The sequence below is a fragment of the Neolamprologus brichardi genome, chromosome 9 (assembly GCF_056152115.1).
Source record: "Neolamprologus brichardi isolate AB-2024 chromosome 9, ASM5615211v1, whole genome shotgun sequence".
Taxonomy (NCBI): Eukaryota; Metazoa; Chordata; class Actinopteri; order Cichliformes; family Cichlidae; genus Neolamprologus; species Neolamprologus brichardi.
In genome coordinates, this window is record NC_142112.1 from 10,501,366 (window position 1) to 10,520,000 (window position 18,635).

General features: G+C 47.3%; 1 protein-coding gene across 1 annotated transcript in view; it reads right to left on the bottom strand.

The window, feature by feature from the left end:
* Positions 1–3,979: 3,979 nt before the first annotated feature.
* LOC118455828 (uncharacterized) overlaps positions 3,980–18,635 on the bottom strand; it is a 20,426-nt gene continuing 5,770 nt past the window's right edge. Inside the window, exons 2-6 of the mRNA XM_035915803.2 lie at positions 15,089–15,155; positions 14,885–14,995; positions 7,985–8,041; positions 4,449–4,598; positions 3,980–4,314 (exon numbers count right to left, since the gene is read on the bottom strand). Of these exons, the coding sequence (XP_035771696.1) occupies positions 4,207–4,314; positions 4,449–4,598; positions 7,985–8,041; positions 14,885–14,995; positions 15,089–15,151 (489 nt within the window). The 5' untranslated portion in view covers positions 15,152–15,155 and the 3' untranslated portion in view covers positions 3,980–4,206. The remainder of the gene's footprint in view (positions 4,315–4,448; positions 4,599–7,984; positions 8,042–14,884; positions 14,996–15,088; positions 15,156–18,635) is intronic.

The window sequence follows — 18,635 nt, forward strand, 5'->3', positions numbered from 1 at the left end:
GTGCAGGGGAGGCATCCCCCTCTCTGTCCCCTTCTGGCTGCCTGTGCCTCAATTTTATCTCACAACTTAGACATTAACATTACTCACAGTCTCATAACACATACATATAGGATCTTGGGGGTGGGCACGCTACACGGACTCCAAAAGACCATCAGGGTGTACAACCTCACCCCTGGCGTCGTTGCCCACCTCTCAATTTTAAATACACGTAGACATTGAGGGCTATCAGGAGGGGCTATGCGCTTACCTGCTGCTCTCTGGCAGGTAGCTCCATGCCTTCCTGGGTTTTAAAGGCACCTTAGAACACACATGCATCAACACTACAATGAGCGGGTGGAGGGAGGTTTGGAGTCTTCTCTCACCCCCGTTCTCTGGGACTTGCTGGAGCGGGGGGCCAGGAGGAGGAGTTGGCCGTCCGACTGGGGTCTGGAATGTGGGGCCTCCCTGCTGCTGCGGAGTCGGGGCAGTCTGCTTCTCCCCACCACAGGGAAAAGGGTAACACCACCTGGGTCTGGGTGCAGTTTCCCCCTCCAGGGGCAAGGGTACCTAGACCCGGTTCTTAGAGTACGCTTGGGGAGTGTGATTGTGTGTACAGTGTCTCTCTATGTCTGTCTCCACGTTGGGTGAGTGTTGAGTGATTGCATATGAGAGCATGAGGGTGGGAATGGATGTTTGTATCTGTGTGTGCCTGTATGTCTGTGTCTATATGTCAGGTTGGGTATCAGACGCCACCTCTCTGGGGACATCTCAGGCCCTCCAAGGTATGGAGGCCTATCTCCCCCCACCACTTCCCCTGCCAGTGGCGGACTGCCTCAGACATCGGTGCGTTGGTGGTTCTTTGTGTCCGGGGATGGGCATCCAGGTACACACCGGCTCACTCCTTGGTGGCTGCTTGTTGGGGCCTGGAGCCTGGGGCTCGCTCGGGCCACTTCGGGGGTGGGGTGCCCTCGGCCTCTCGGCCTGGGGCTCGGTCACTCTGGCACAGCTGGCTGCCGGCGGAGCTCACGGGAACGTCACTGCAACCCCCCCTGGCTTCTGCTCTGCGGCTGCTGAGTGACCCCTCATCTGGGACTCTCCTCAGCTCTTTCTGGGACAGTGGTGCGGCTGCTCCTCTGTTGGTCTTCCTTGGGGGAGAACATTTTAGATGGCACTCATCATCAGAAAGGTTGCGACTCCTGCTCTAAACCCACCGGCACAATGTGCATTTCAAATTCCTTTACTTTTAAATATGTTCATATTGTTCTTATTTAATTCACTTAATGTACAGAATTCACCTGCTTGCTGCATACATGATACTACTGCACATTCACATAGAAGTCAGTGTGCCATATGACTGAAACATGAAACAAACACACCCATCAGCCATAAAAACAAAAAATCACAGCCCGGTAAAGTCCAGCTATGGTCATGCCGTCAGTTAACCCTTTGCGTGCCAGCTGTGCCCAGGTTTGCCGACCCCTGGTTTAGTGTCTAGAAGAGAGTCTTGTTTGTGTGTGTGAGAGAGAGAGTCTCTCTGTCCTTGCCCGGATGATGGTAAATGGCCTGTATTTATATAGCGCTTTTCTAGTCCCTAAGGACCCCAAAGCGCTTTACACAACCATTCACACACTGGTGATGATGCAGAACCTTCTACCGGATTGCAGAAGTTGGAACATGTTGTTGCCAGGATGTGCTGGGACCTTCAGTATCTGCTCTAGAGAGAGAGAGCTTTTTGGTCCTTCACACAGCTGTTCCCAAACCAGGATGTTTTGTGTGAGGATGCTCTCCACAGCGCCTGTATAGAAAGTCCTGAGGATCTCTGGAGAGACCCTGAACTTCCTCAGTTGTTGTAGGTGATACAGGTGCTGCCCAGCCTTTTTGGTCTGAACCTGAATGTGGGCAGCCCATGTCAGGTCTGAGGAGACACCGAGATACTTGAAGGATTGCACCCTCTCCACTGGAGCTCCATTGATGATAATGGGCTTGTAGTCTCTGTGCTGACTCCTTCTGAAGTCCACCACCAGCTCCTTGGTCTTACCAATGTTCAGCTGGAGGTGGTTGTCCTGGCACCACAATGCCAGATTCTTCACTTCATCCATGTAGGCCGTCTCATCGTTGTTGGAGATGGCGCCCAACACCACTGTGTCGTCAGCAAACTTCACAATGGTGTTGGAGCCGTGTGGGAGTAGAGCAGTGGCGAGAGGACACATCCCTGTGGCGCTCCTGTGTTGATGGTGATGCTGTTAGAGACACGTCTACCCACCCTCACCACCTGAGTTCTGCCAGTGAGGAAGTCCAACACCCATGCACACAGATGGCTGTTGAGTCCCAGATCCCTGAGCTTTGTGAACAGTCTGCTGGGCACTATTGTGTTAAACGCTGAACTGTAATCAACAAACAGCATTCTCACATAGTTACCCTGATTCTTGTCCACGTGGCTGAGAGTGGTGTGCAGGACGTGGGCGATGGCGTCCTCTGTGGATCTGTTGGGTCGGTAGGTGAACTGAAGCGGATCTGTGGTGTCTGGTATGGAGGAGGAGGAGATGGAGACAGATGTACCCTCCTCGATTCAGAGATGGTCTTTCCCTCCTTGACTCCGCGCTCAAACCAGCATTCTTCCCTGTCCAGGATGAACATCCTCATCATTGAAAGAGTGTCCACTGGCCTGTAGGTGTGAATAGACTGCAGAGTCCTGGCCTGACGAGGTAGCTCTTCTGTGTTGTGTCATCCACTTTGCCAGAGGTTGTTTGGTTTCCTCGATGTATAAATCCTGCCAATCCTCCTGCACTTAACAGCGTACACTATGTTACTCTGTTTGTGTCGGGGGACCCGATCTTTGGGGTGGACCAATTTTTGGTGCAGCGTGTTTTGGGGTTTAAGAGACCTGGTGTTTAGAAAAAAATGTGTTTCAGCTGCTCCGATACTCCTGACACATATGGGATCACTACAGGTTTTCTCTTAGGCAGCGGTTGTCCTTCTCCTGGATCGGCTGGAGCTTTCTTTAGGAGCCTTTCCCACTTTGACAAACGTCCAGCTGGGATAACCACATTTACTCAGGTGAGTAATCGCCTGGTCAAGGAACTGACCTCCCAGCCCATTGTTCATTCAGTGGTGCTAGTTTCAGTCATTGTGCAAATGTCCTGTTTATAAGGTTGATGTTGTCACTTGATGTTGATGAAATGTTTCTCCCACTGAAAACGTCCAGATGAACATAATCAACCTTTTGGCGGTATGTAGCAGGAATGTCTGTTCACAGTTTGTGAAATGTAAGAAATTTGCCTTCTAGAATAAAGTCCTGCTCACTCTTGTAAACTATACTTTGAAGCACTGTCTTCCCTTCATGCCCTGAAATATGCATTCATAATGGGGCAAAAGTGACAAGGGGGGTACCTTGATTTGGTGGTGGGCCATAACACATATAAATGGTATTTTTAAGAAATGGGTTCTCTATTGTTTTTCAGCTTGTTTTGCAGAATAAACACTGCTCAAAAATATCAAGAAAGATAAACAAAAAACAAAAAACCTGCATCAGATCTCAACCTGGGGGCGGAAGAAAAGTCATGCATGATATCTAAACTGGACTGGGGAAGGTGTGGAACAAAAGTGAACCAGGCTCTGTGTGGTATGGAAGAGTTGACACATGACTGAGAAATGCAGCAGAAGCCATTAAAAAGGATATATTCTTCATTTACTAAAGATAACTATTTAATATAAGTCAGGAAAGATATTGAAAATTGAAATACGTAACAGCATAACTGATGTATGGGTTAGGGTCACATGACTCAGCCCTGACCAAAGGTTTTATCAAAAGAAGTTTGAAGACTAACAGTGAGCCCATCTGTCTACTGGAAGCAGACTGGAAGCTGGGAAAGGGAACAGTGTGTGCAATGCATGCACTTACAAACTCGCAGCTAGGCCTCCCCATCACCTCAACAGAAAATTGGATGGTAACAACCAAGCTACCATTCACAAAGAGGTCAAACCTGTGAAGACCACATAATACAGTGACAACCAGTAATCACATTTATTAATGAGGGTCTTTGTTATACAGTGGTTACAAAACATAAGATATAGTGATAGTAGTTGTTTGTACAGAGGGTGGGATCAGTAGATATTCGGACTTGTCAGTAAAGGAAAAGTCAGCTTCCATTAAGTTTTCTTACACCAGGAATCAAGCTCAGGACACCAAAGTAGAAGGACTACTACAACGGTTTTGGTTCGTGTGTCTTAGTTTGTCTTCAGTGTTTTGAAGGCGGAGATAGAGAGGAGACCGTGCATGACCACAGCACCAGTGTCAAAGAGCAGCAGCAGCAGCGTCACACTCCAGGAGTAGTCCTGCAGAGCACAGGAGAGACAGGCTGTACTACAATCCACAGGACGTTTAGGATCAGACAGGGAAAAATGAAAAGAGATCAATGTGTCAGAATAAGTGAAAGGGCAAAAACTAAAGCATAGCTGATGACACTGACTGCCAGTACTTGTGGGAGGCAAGCCGTCGAGTAGTAGTCATCCGAGCACGTGACTTCTCTGTGTGATGTGTGGAGGGTGTAGTAATACAGGCCGAAAGCAAGCAACGTCCCCAACAGACCAACCACATTGCTGCAGACGCAACCCTGAAGCTGCAGAGGAGACAGATTTTATTAATCATGTGAGATTATGTAATATGAAAAATGTTCATTTTATCAGGAGTGTAATCAGGTATTGTGACATTGTGAGACATGATAGCAGTCTTAGTCTTTTGGCATGTTTCTCATACTTACTCTACTCGTTTCAGAACTAATTTTAAGATTGCACATCATTACTTTAAAAACTGTATTTTTAAATGATTTTAATTCAATTCAATTCAATTTTATTTATATAGCGCCAAATCACAACAAATGTCGCCTCAAGGCGCTTCATAGATACAGAGAAAAGCCCAACAATCATATGACCCCCTATGAGCAAGCACTTTGGCGACAGTGGGAAGGAAAAACTCCCTTTTAACAGGAAGAAACCTCCGGCAGAACCAGGCTCAGGGAGGGGCGGCCATCTGCTGCGACCGGTTGGGGTGAGAGAAGGAAGACAGGATAAAAGACATGCTGTGGAAGAGAGACAGAGATTAATAACAGATATGATTCAATGCAGAGAGGTCTATTAACACATAGTGAGTGAGAAAGGTGACTGGAAAGGAAAAACTCAATGCATCATGGGAATCCCCCGGCAGCCTACATCTATTGCAGCATAACTAAGGGAGGATTCAGGGTCACCTGGTCCAGCCCTAACTATATGCTTTAGCAAAAAGGAAAGTTTTAAGCCTAATCTTGAAAGTAGAGATAGTGTCTGTCTCCCGAATCCAAACTGGAAGCTGGTTCCACAGAAGAGGGGCCTGAAAACTGAAGGCTCTCCCTCCCATTCTACTTTTAAATACTCTAGGAACAACAAGTAGGCCTGCAGAGTGGGAGCGAAGTGCTCTAATAGGGTAATATGGTACTACAAGGTCATTAAGATAAGATGGGGCCTGATTATTTAAGACCTTGTATGTGAGGAGCAGGATTTTGAATTCAATTCTGGATTTAACAGGAAGCCAATGAAGGGAAGCCAAAACAGGAGAAATATGCTCTCTCTTTCTAGTCCCTGTCAGGACTCTTGCTGCAGCATTTTGGATTAGCTGAAGGCTTTTCAGTGAGTTTTTTGGACATCCTGATAATAATGAATTGCAGTAGTCCAGCCTGGAAGTAATAAATGCATGAACTAGTTTTTCAGCATCACTCTGAGACAGGATATTTCTAATTTTAGAGATGTTGCGCAAATGGAAGACCACATGCAACAGGACTAAAACACTTCAGCTGTTTCCTCATCAAATGGGCATCATCAGGATGTTTTTTGGGGAAACCTGAGTGCCTTTGTGTTCTTCGTGGTCAGCATTGGGTTCCTCCTAAGCCCATGCATGCCCAGTCTTATAACTGAGGCAGGTGAGGCCTGCAGGTCTGTAGATGATGTTCTGGCTTCTTGGAGTAATTTTGCTCTCACTGCTGTTTACTGGAGTCCCAAAGCATTAGAAATGTCTTGGTAACACTTTCTAGACAAGGTGTGGGGAACTCCAGGCCTCGAGGGCCGGAGTCCTGCAGGTTGTAGATGTGTCCTTGATCCAAAACAGCTGATTTAAATGGCAAAATGACCTCCTCAACATGTCTTCAAGTTCTCCAGAGGCCTGGTAATGAACTAATCATGTGATTCAGGTGTGTTGACCAAGGGTGAGATCTAAAACCTGCAGGACACCGGCCCTCAGGGCCTGGAGTTGCTCACCCCTGGTCTAGACCGACAGACATCGATGACTAGTGATGTGCGGATCGATCCTGAAATATCGATTCCTCCGATACCAATCATTTATGTTCTAGAATCGATTCTCACATTAAAATATCAATATTTTAGTAATTTAGAGTAAATTTGTAGTTTATCATTAACAGGAACACAGTGGAAAGAAACTATATCATTCGGATTGTCTACATTCAAAGGAACTACTTCCTCTTCCGCCTTTCACAGTCATGTGCGAAATACGGCTGTATAAATGTCTCGCAGCCCCTTGGCGCGCGCACTCACAACAATGGCTGAGTGTAATTGTGCGGACGTATTTTCCCTCGCAAACAGCTGAGTCATGGTTTGCGATACATGTGGCAAAAAAGTGCTCCAAGAGTGAGGTGTTGTGGCCATACTTTCCCAACCTTGAGACCTCAGAATTAGGGAGACATTCAAAAGGGCTGTTGGGGGGGGGCGGTGATAAATACATTTTACAGTGTTTATTTATCGGATAAAATACGTTAAATGTCACCGTTATTGGCCGGAAACAGCGGGGGTGTCCAAATTCAGAGGCTGCTTCCACCTGAGGACCCGGCCTTCGCCGGAAAGAAAGCCGGGTAGTACGTCACGAGCTCCCTCGGTGGAGAGAAACTGCCGTCTGCTCCTTGCTATCTAAAATATAACCGGGCGCTGGCGTAAACCCTCGACCGTCCCACACTTTCTTTAATTAGTTTTCTGTTTGATGTTTATTCAGCTGTGTGAAAACCCCGGAGGAACCCTCCCGAGGGATTAATAAAGTTAAATTTAATTTATTTTTATCTAATAAATTTAATCTCAGCCAAACCGATTTACTCACGAACAAATAAAACACTGAAAAAGCCAAACAATAACATTTTTAAGTTATCAAAGTGACTTATATATCATGTTTAACCCGAGTAGTGAATTGGCTGGGCCGCGCTATGAATTCTGCGATATGGTTTTTCAATTTTGTTGTCCAGGTGGAAATTCGGGAGAATGGTGGCTCCGGGATTCTCCCGGAAAAATCGGGAGGGTTGGCATGTATGGTTGTGGCAACATCACTAACCTCGTCAAACACCTCAGAGTAAATCATATCACAGAATATGAAGAGCGTATGTTGAGACTGAAGAGGAGGACAGGAACAGGTGCTGCTAGGGCGAGACAGACGTCTCTGAGTCCTTTAGTGCTGCAGGCAGGCAACGTGTTCAAATAGCACAACTTCAGTTTTTTTATTTCTATATGATGAACTCTGCATTATTAAATAATAAGAACAAGTAATCTGATGTCCTGTAATCATTATGATGCTATAATTTGAGATACAATAAATAAAATAAGTTTTTGTACAAAGTATCGGTATCAGATCAGTATCGTCGATACCACCCTGAATATTACTTGGTATCGGATCGGAAAGGAAATCAGTGGTATCGCACATCACTATCGATGACTATTGTCTCAGCTGTTTCTTTAGCTCGTTGCTTGCTGTTAGTTTTTGAGGTCTTTCAGGCTACGTCGCAAAAAAAAGAGTGCTCAATCCCAGTTATGCCAAGGATTCTCTCTCACTCTCACACACACACACACACACACACACACACACAGCAGTGTATTTGCTGTTAGAAAACCTGTCTAATGTGATATTTTAGTTTTTGAGTTTGGTTTTTTTGTTCCCTTTTTTCCAATCTGACCTTCACATTAGCATTTTATGCCAACTCACTAGGAGTCTGCTTGGGTTCTTCTCATTGGCCATTGTGAAGGACCCCCCTGCCATAACCTGCAACACACACAAGAAATATAACGGGAAGGTTAATGTTGCTTCAATGATAAATGATAGCAGCAGCGCACAAATCAAGCAGGATGCAGAAGTCAAACATGAAACAGTAGAACAAAATCCTCGAACTAAGTGATTCTTTCATTTGTTGGGGGGCGGGGGGGCGGGGGGTACACACAGCACACGTTTAATTCAAAATCATTTAAAAAATATTTTAAAATCAAAAGCTTTTCCATTTTGAATGATGAGCGATTCCAGTTGTTCTACAGTTTGTGGCCTCCTTCACTGTCCGAACTCTTATGATGCACCATGCTTTTGGAGTACATGTAGCACAGGATTCACACAAGGCCGTCCCTGAACAAAGACAACATGCGTACTGTGAGTATATGCAGTACTTGATCACTTAAAGCACTTTATACAACATGCCTCATTCATACAAGTACGTTTTTCTACCCCAGTGCTTCATATACAACATACACCCACTGCAAAGGACACATTGTTCACTCTGTTCGTTCCCATCGGGCTGCAGGCTGGAGCCACGAGAAATCAAAGCACCTACTCTCCAGTCAGTAGTAGAGCTGGTCTGATATGAGGGACTAAACTGATCGTTTTGAGATTAAAAGATGTTCAGTCTCGTGCTCAAGTGCAACAATCTGATTCTTGCCATGATGAAGTCGGTTACATTATGGCAAGGACCCGATGCACACAGTGTGTGGAGGGTGTATGGGAATTTCTTTTACTTATGTATTTATCACATTATTTTATTGTATGATGTCTTGGTGCCACTGGATTTAAACATGTCTCACACTCATACAGTAAGACAGATGGTGGGGGTCTAGTAAGGAAGTTGGGGGAAGCAGACGGCTCCACAGGAAGAGTCTTTTGTCTCTTCGAGGACTCTGGGAGGTAGCGAGGGAGTGTGAAACAGCTGTGTACTGCCTTTTGTTCCTCCATCCATCCATCCATCTTCATCCGCTTTATCCGGGGCCGGGTCGCGGGGGCAGCAGCCTAAGCAAAGAGGCCCAGACCTCCCTCTCCCCAGCCACCTCCTCCAGCTCATCCGGGGGAACACCAAGGCGTTCCCAGGCCAGCCGAGAGATATAATCTCTCCAGCGTGTCCTGGGTCTGCCCCGGGGCCTCCTCCCGGTGGGACATGCCTGGAACACCTCACCCAGGAGGCGCCCAGGGGGCATCCTTGTCAGATGCCCGAACCACCTCAGCTGGCTCCTTTCGATGTGGAGCAGCAGCGGCTCTACTCTGAGCCCCTCCCGGATAGCCGAACTTCTCACCCTATCTCTAAGGGAGATGCCAGCCACCCTTCGGAGGAAGCTCATTTCCGCCGCTTGTATCCGCGATCTCGTCCTTTCGGTCACTACCCACAGCTCGTGGCCATAGGTGAGGGTAGGGACGTAGATCGACCGGTAAATTGAGAGCTTCGCTTTTACACTCAGCTCCCTCTTCACCACGACGGACCGGTGCAGCGTCTGCATTACTGCAGCCGCAGCCCCAATCCGTCTGTCGATCTCCGGCTCCCTTCTCCCATCACTCGCGAACAAGACCCCGAGATACTTGAACTCCTCCACTTGGGGCAGGACCTCATCCCCGACCCGGAGTGGGCACTCCACCCTTTTCCGGCTGAGAACCATGGCCTCAGATTTGGAGGTGCTGATCCTCATTCCCGCTGCTTCACACTCGGCTGCGAACCGCTCCAGTGCGAGCTGGAGGCCCTCACCCGATGAAGCCAACAGAACCACATCATCCGCAAAGATCAGAGATGAGATCCTGAGGCCACCAAAGCGAAAGCCCTCCGCCACTTGGCTGCGCCTAGAAATCCTGTCCATAAAAATTATGAACAGAACCGGTGACAAAGGGCAGCCCTGGCGGAGCCCATCACCCACCGGGAACGAGTCCGACTTATTGCCGGCAATGCGAACCAAGCTCTTGCAACGGTTGTATAGGGATCGAATGGCCCGTAGCAATGGGCCAGACACCCCATACTCCCGCAACACCTCCCACAGGACACCCCGAGGGACGCGGTCGAATGCCTTCTCCAAGTCCACAAAACACATGTAGACTGGTTGGGCAAACTCCCATGCACCCTCAAGTATCCTCGAGAGGATGAAGAGCTGGTCCAGTGTTCCGCGACCAGGACGAAAACCGCATTGTTCCTCCTGCATCAGAGGTTCGACTAGCGGACGAACTCTCCTTTCCAGCACCCTGGCATAGACTTTCCCGGGGAGGCTGAGGAGTGTGATCCCCCTGTAGCTGGAACACACCCTCCGGTCCCCCTTCTTAAAGATGGGGACCACCACCCCGGTCTGCCAATCCACGGGTACTGCCCCTGATCTCCACGCAACATTGCAGAGGCGTGTCAGCCAGGAAAGCCCTACAACGTCCAGAGCCTTCAGGAACTCGGGGCGGACCTCATCAACACCAGGGGCTCTGCCACCAAGGAGTTGTTTAACTGCCTCAGTGACCTCGCCCCCAGAAATTGGCGGGTCATTCCCCTCATCCCCAGACTCTGCTTCCTCCTCGGAAGACGCGTCAGTGGGATTAAGGAGGTCCTCGAAGTATTCCTTCCACCGCCTGACAATTTTCTCAGTCGACGTCAGCAGCGCTCCGCCAGCACTATACACAGTGCAGGTAGAGCACCGCTTTCCCCTCCTGAGACGCCTGACGGTTTGCCAGAACCTCTTCGAGGCAGTCCGAAAGTCTTTTTCCATGGCCTCTCCGAACTCCTCCCACACCCGAGTTTTTGCTTCAGCCACTGCCCGAGCCGCATTCCGCTTGGCCTGTCGATACCTGTCGGCTGCCTCCAGAGTCCCACAGGCTAACCAAGCCCGATAGGACTCCTTCTTCAGCCTGGTGGCTCCCTTCACCTCTGGTGTCCACCATTTGGTTCGGGGATTACCACCACGGCAGGCACCAACCACCTTGCGGCCGCAGCTCAATGCAGCAGCTTCGGCAATGGAGGCGCTGAACATGGTCCATTCGGACTCGATGTCCCCCGCCTCCCTCGGAATGCTGTTGAAGCTCTGCCGGAGGTGTGAGTTGAAGATCTCGCGGACTGGGGCCTCTGCTAGTCGTTCCCAGCACACCCTCACTACGCGTTTAGGTGCACCAGGTCTGTCCAGCGTCCTCCCCCGCCACCTGATCCAACTCACCACCAGGTGGTGATCAGTTGACAGCTCAGCTCCTCTCTTTACCCGAGTGTCCAGAACATATGGTCGCAGGTCTGGTGATACGATTACAAAATCGATCATCGACCTACGGCCTAGAGCGTCCTGGTGCCACATGCACTTATGGACACTCTTATGTTCGAACAAGGTGTTCGTTATGGCCAAACTGTGATTAGCACAGAAGTCCAATAACAAAGCACCGCTCGGGTTCAGATCAGGGAGGCCGTTCCTCCCAATCACGCCCCTCCAGGTCTCGCTGTCGTTACCCACGTGAGCATTGAAGTCTCCCAGCAGGACAACAGAGTCTCCAGGTGGAGCACCTTCCAGCACCCCCCCCCCAGGGACTCTAAGAAGGCTGGGTACTCCGAACTGCCACTCGGCGCATAAGCGCAGATGACAGTCAGGACCCGTTCCCCGACCCTAAGGCGCAGGGAACAAACCCTCTCGTCCACCGGGAAAAACCCCAACGTACCGGCAGCAAGCCGAGGGGATATTAGAATACCCACCCCAGCCCGCCGCCTCTCACCAGGGGCAACTCCAGACTGAGACAGAGTCCAGCCCCTCTCCAGGAGACTGGTTCCAGAGCCCAAGCCGTGCGTAGAGGTGAGCCCGACTATATCTAGCCGGTACCTCTAAACCTCACGCACTAACTCAGGCTCCTTCCCCACCAGAGAGGTGACATTCCATGTCCCTATTGCCAGTCTTGGCAGCCAGGGGTCAGTCCGCCAGGGCCTCCGCTCCTGGCCGCCACCTGGCACACAATGCACCCGACCCCTATGGCGCCTCCTGCGGGTGGTGGGCCTGCGGGAGGATGGGCCCATGTCGCCTCTTCGGGCTGTGCCCGGCCGGGCCCCATGGACTAAGGCCCGGCCACCAGACGCTCGCCCTCGGGCACCCTCCCCGGGCCTGGCTCCAGGGCGGGGCCCCGGTAACCCTATCCCGGGCAGGGTAAACTGTTCCCTCGGTGTTTTTTTCATTGGGGTCTTCTGAATCGCTCTTTGTCTGGTCCCTCACCCAGGACCAATTTGCCATGGGAGACCCTACCAGGGGGCAAAAGCCCCCAGACAACATAGCCCCTGGGATCCCTGGGACACACAAACCCCTCCACCACGATAAGGTTGCGATTCACGGAGTTCCTGCAGAAGGTATTTAACTGAGAGCCATGCTAAGCTCAGACTCTGCTGACCGTCTGTCCCGCGGTCATGTAGGCTCTCCACAAGCTTGGGTTTCTGTTTTCTTTGTGTTTTGATTAACGAATGTTAGCTACCGCTCACCGCTCGTCTGCAGGCTTTATTTGAATGGAAAACTTCCGCAACAAAAGTGAGAGTCCATTTATTCCTATTAGCCACAATGACAACAACTACAGTAATAATTATGATTTTATACTGCGGTGACTTTTCAGTCGAGGTGAACTCCTCCTTCTCTGGCCTCTCTCACAGACAGTTTTGGGCTAATGTAGACAACAGGGCTGTCGACCCAAAACGGCCCCCAGGCTTGTGTTCGAGGCAGATTAAAAGGGAAGGAAAAGTAAGGGTGTGGAGTCGGGGTTCCCCACAGGGAACTGGTCAAATCTGTCACAAAGTGGAAATTTGTGCTTATTTCATGGTTTATGTTGTTTTGATCGTACTTGTTGTATCCTGATATTTATATTGCAGTCCCAACAGCAAGAAGAGTTAGAGGGGGAGGCGACGCGTGTAATCAACAGCAGGTCTACCAGCTGAACTGGATCTGTGGCATCTTTGTGAGTGAGATCAGATAGGTTGCTGGTCAGCAGAGATGGGCAGTAACGCGTTACTTGTAACTTGTAATCTGATTACCTTTTTCAAGTAACGAGTAAAGTAAGGGATTTCTATTGCAAAAACGGTAATTAGATCACCGTTACTTTCCCGTAGGAACGCTGCGTTACTGCGTTACTAAAACCGTGATTTTTTGCGAGAATGTCTCATGACAGTGACTTAAGCGAGTGCGACGTTCGTGACAACAGCTGTGTGCAGATCAACAATGGATCATATATCGAGTGCAGAGAGAGTGTGAGCGTGCAGCGTTTAAAGCGTGGAAGTACTGACCTTACTTTGAGTTTGATTCCATAAAAAGTGACAAAAACATTAGTGTCCGTTGTGCGTGGGAAGAAAACTTCTTTTTACAGCGAAAAACCCCTAAACTTCCGAGCAAGCTCCGAGTAGCTACGACGTAATGGGAAACTCACAGAGAAACTCGCGGATTCTTCCACTGACCGCTGCACACCTGCACCAGGGTAAACCTCCGCCTACCCCACTCCTGCTTTACAGGTGAAAATAGAGCAACAGGACCGCTAGTCTTTGACTTTATTTATTTTTTGCTGTGTTTTACTTGCATCTATTTGAAAGACTGAGTGTAAACACAAAAAATATTTTATGTGCTGGAATGTGCAGAAAATAGGTTTAATTAATAGGTTAATAAGTAATTAATTACTTTTGAAAATGAGTAATCAATAAAGTAACAGGATTACTTTTTTGGGGAAGTAATCAGTAATTAGTTACTGATTACTTTTTTCAAGTAACTTGACCAACACTGCTGGTCAGCACCACGAAACTAAGCATGAACTAGCAGTAGTTGCCAGGCAGACCCAAAAACTGCTTCACCTCTTTTTTGGTTCTGGGACGATGGCTGTAGTTTTGTCTGTCTGCAGTCGCACCTGCCTGCCTCCCAGGTAGTGTGCCGCCCTCCATCAATGTGCTCACTTCTTCTTGGCTTGGCTATGAGCCCTCCTGCCTCAGGGACTCCGGATACAGTAGCCCTTGGTCAAATCCAGCGTTGTGAAAAAACAAGGCTAACTGGACCAGTAGCTTGTCAAACTGGGGCATGGAATAAATATCAACCCGACAGCTTGTGGTATCCTACACAGAGCCATAAAGACCCATTTCTCTTCACCACAAGTCCTATGGGGCAACACCAGGAACTATACGGCTCTATCACTCCCACCTCCAGCATAGAAGCCACCTCCTTCTGATAAAATTTGTCTTACATGTTCAGGTAACCAATAGGTGCATGACTGCACCGCCACGCCACGCCAACAGTGCTCTATGAGTGTAGTACAACCAGGCAGGGCGAGAACACATCTGCAAAATACAGCAACATCTGCTATGTGTGAGATGGTCATCACGATGGAGGAAGACAGGAATGGTTGAATCTGGCACCTCTGACTAACTCATCTTTCCTTCAGTCTCATCTGAGAAGCTGTTCCAGCCTCTCTACACGCTTTGACTTAGTGGTATATCTGCGTGTCCCTGTCCGGTCGCACTACTTACCAATCGCCATGTGACCACAAAGGGTCCTTGCCACTTAGCAAGGATCCTTGAGCTAGAAGAAAGAAGCAATGCAATCAAAAACTGTCTATACCCCTCTGTTGTGCAAGCTCTGCTGACGTTCCTGGGCCTGAAGCAAATTTTCCCGGGACAATCTCCCATATGGGTGTACTTTGCTCTCAGGTTCTGGACGTACGCCCTCGAGCAGGACATCTACACAGTGGAAGGTTGGTGGTTCAATGCTTGGCTCCTCCCCTCTGAGTGTCAAGATCCTAGGCAAGATACTAACCCAGAGTTGTTCTCTGAAGCGTCCATCAGAGAGTGAATGTGTGTGAATGTTACGTTATGGCTGCAAATTGGTGGAGGAATCATGAAGTACATACCACAATTCCCAAGACTAGTGGCAGTATGAAGAGTTTTGGAAGACTTTGGTCAATGTAAGCAAACGGGGCAGAGAAGAGCACCTGGAACAGCCCCAACAGGATGGTGAGCACCTGTGCAAACAAAGATGTGCAAAAGACAACCACTGAATAATATATATGAAGTTACAAGTGAGCTTCAGTCAAGCAGCTGTGTCTAAATCTCACCGCAACACTTTCTGGGTCAAACCAGGCAAAGAGGCGACGTAACCTTGCTCCCTCAGAAGCCATGTCACTGCAAAACAGGAAGCAGTATATCAATCTGCAGTATGGATAGTATATCCACACAAATGTGGACACAGGCAGGTGAGAATCAGTTCTCAAACAGTTCAGAAATGACAATGAGACCAGGAGCTTCACTAAGTGGTAGACTAACCTAAACATCACACCAGTGTAAGAATGGGTGGATGACTGAATGTTTGTTTCAAATATGAAACAATAAAACTAGTGTAACAGTATGATTAAGGTTAAATATGATAAACTGTTATAAACACATGCACCTGAAATCTTTACAAAACATTAAAAAGAAACTCTTCCACTGTGAAAAGGAAATGCTCGGATACACGGGAGTAAACAGGATACCACTTCATTTGCAGACAAAGTCTTTAACCTGCACACTTACCTCAGTACGCTACACAGAGACATCTGCATGCTGTCTTATGCTTATATGATCAGAACTATGATGAGTCATTAATTGCCAAATTTTTCAAGTCTACTAATCACAAAGTGGGTCCGTCTACAAGACATGGGGCACAATCTGGAGGCCAAATGGAGAACAATAGGAACACGCTACGATGTTGCCAAACGTTCAGTTGTTAGTGTACGTTTGCTGTTCTGGGATTTATTCTTCCCGATTTCAAACAAACAAAACGATCAGTTCTGTTCTGGTCAGAACTCAGAGTCAGATTTATTCTTAATCCCACTAAAAAAATAAACCAACTGCGGCTAAAAAAAATAAAATGAAAACATACCCAACCGGACGATAAAGCAGATTAAAAAAGAAAGAGGCTATGCACAGACCCACATACGTATGTGTGTGTATGTGCTGTTTGTTTGGAAAGGCTCTCATGCATCGGGGAACAGAGAACACAATGAGATAGGGAAAGATAAAAGTAACTGCGTGTTAGTTCATTAAAACCACATGTCAGAATCCTCTTGGGAAGAACAGGAATGCTGCAGGACAAGAACCAGATGGTGAGAAGAAGGAGAAGAGGGAAGGAAAAGGAGGAAAAGGCATGAAGAGGAAAACAGATTGATAGGCAGGTTAATAAAATACATTACAACAATGTTTTCTCCTTCACTACGCTGCAAACATTCACTCCTTTGTTCATGTGACGTATTCTTACCAACGTGGGGATCCCATATATGCACAGGTTTAGAAGACAGCACAGTTTTGCATCCCAAAGAAGCAACTTTGAGAAAATGGGATTCCAGTTTTACATTTAGTAGAAGTAGTTTTGTTCTTTGTAGAGTATTAATGTTGAAAAATCGTGAACAAAAGCAGAGCCTGCAGAGCGGGAGCGAAGTGCTCTAATAGGGTGATATGGTACTACAAGGTCATTAAGATAAGATGGGGCCTGATTATTTAAGACCTTGTATGTGAGGAGCAGGATTTTGAATGCTGGATTTAACAGGAAGCCAAAACAGGAGAAATCTGCTCTCTCTTTCTAGTCCCTGTCAGGACTCTTGCTGCAGCATTTTGGATTAGCTGAAGGCTTTTCAGGGAGTTTTTAGGACTTCCTGATAATAATGAATTACAGTCGTCCAGCCTGGAAGTAATAAATGCATGAACTAGTTTTTCAGCTCTGAGACAGGATATTTCTAATTTTAGAGATGTTGGACCTCGATCTTAAAATACAGTGAGACACCTCGATCACTGAGAACAGCATTTCCCGTACGGATGAAATGTTTTTAAACAGTTGTGTATTGATTTTCTTTTCACTTCATCTACACAATCGTTCTCTGACACCTGCGACTGCTCTGATGTTTCACATTAGTCCTTACTGCTGAACATGATGATTTGGTGATATTTGGTTAAGTTCTGAATGTTGTGGGGTAAAGAGTAGGGATGGGTATCGAAAACCGGTTCTTGTTCCCACTGTTTCAAATCCTTGGAATTGTTTGCCATTTTTGCAAACGATTCCCTTATCGATTCCAGTCGCCCCGAATGACGTCACCACGATGCGGAGCGTCATTTACCTGGCAGGAAACATGGCGGCTCAAACGCTCAAAAGTTTGGTTATACTTTACGAGAACGGATGACAACAGGACAACTTGCAATACTTGCAAAGTAGATATTTCATTTAAGGGAGGAAACACAACGAATATGCAAAAGCATTTGCTCACAAAACACGCGATGACCTTAAATGAATGTCGTGTTTTTAATTCCAGACTCGTGAATCTCAACCCAGCAGCAGCGGTAACGTTTGCACGTCCTCTCCCGTTAATGCAGGTAAATAATCAACTAACAGTGCATATTATGTTAGCGCGATCTGCCTTATTACAAACCTGCCATTACTGTGCATTTAGGTGACCATGATGAGACAGAGTCTGGCTCAGATGCTGGCAGTTCTCTGCAGTCTACCGTTAGCGTCTCCTTTCAGGCAGGATAGACGAATGTCACCGAGCAGTGACTAAGTTTGTGGTAAAAGGCTTGCAGCCATTTGCCACAGCAGATGCCCCCGATTTTCGGTAAGTGAATGTGTTTAATTGTAGGCAGGGACATTACTGGATATTGTTGTGTAACTGCTACAGAATAATTTATGTTATACTTTGTTATTGCTACAGAAGAATATTTATTTTATTATTTTACATTCACAATTTTTTTTCCTGGGGACCCTGTGACGCCCCATTGAAGAGCCGTAGGTTGGATCTGTTAAGATCTCACTGTTGGGTTTGTAAGGCCATGTTACTCCTAAATTTCTATCTTGTTCAAAGAGAAGATATAAAACAAAGATCTAAGCTAATTGACCTTAGTGTTCTCCTTTTTTTTTTTTTAAAATAATCGATAAGAGAATCGATAAAGAATCGAATCGTTAAACAGAATCGAAAATGGAATCGGAATCGTGAAAATCTTATCAATACCCATCCCTAGTAAAGAGTGCGTGAAAGGGTGTTCTAATGTAAGCATTTCATGTGATAAAAAGTGTATTGGATGGTTCTTTATTCTCTGTTATTCATGTATCTGTGGTGTCCACTGACTGACAGTGTGTATTACAGTTCAGACGATGGAGACAAGTGGAAAATATAGTGAATATGGGCAGCTACAGACAGAACACACAAAGCTCTGTCAAGCATAAAGTTTCTAGTGTTCTTGGTCTATGTGAGTTTTGTAGACTTTGACTGTGGAACCTCGCGATGTTCATCCTTCAGACCAGATTGGATGTGACTGTCCATCTTTAGATATGCTTTAATCTACTAAAGCTCCAAAACTGTGGAGCAGCAAACCCCCCACTCCTCACACCTTAAACAGGTTTAAACACCGTCTCAGTGCCTGGGCAGGGTCTGAATTCAATTCAATTCAATTTTATTTATATAGCGCCAAATCACAACAAAAGTCGCCTCAAGGCGCTTCATAGATACAGAGAAAAACCCAACAATCATATGACCCCCTATGAGCAGCACTTTGGCGACAGCGGGAAGGAAAAACTCCCTTTTAACAGGAAGAAACCTCCGGCAGAACCAGGGAGGGGCGGCCATCTGCTGCGACCGGTTG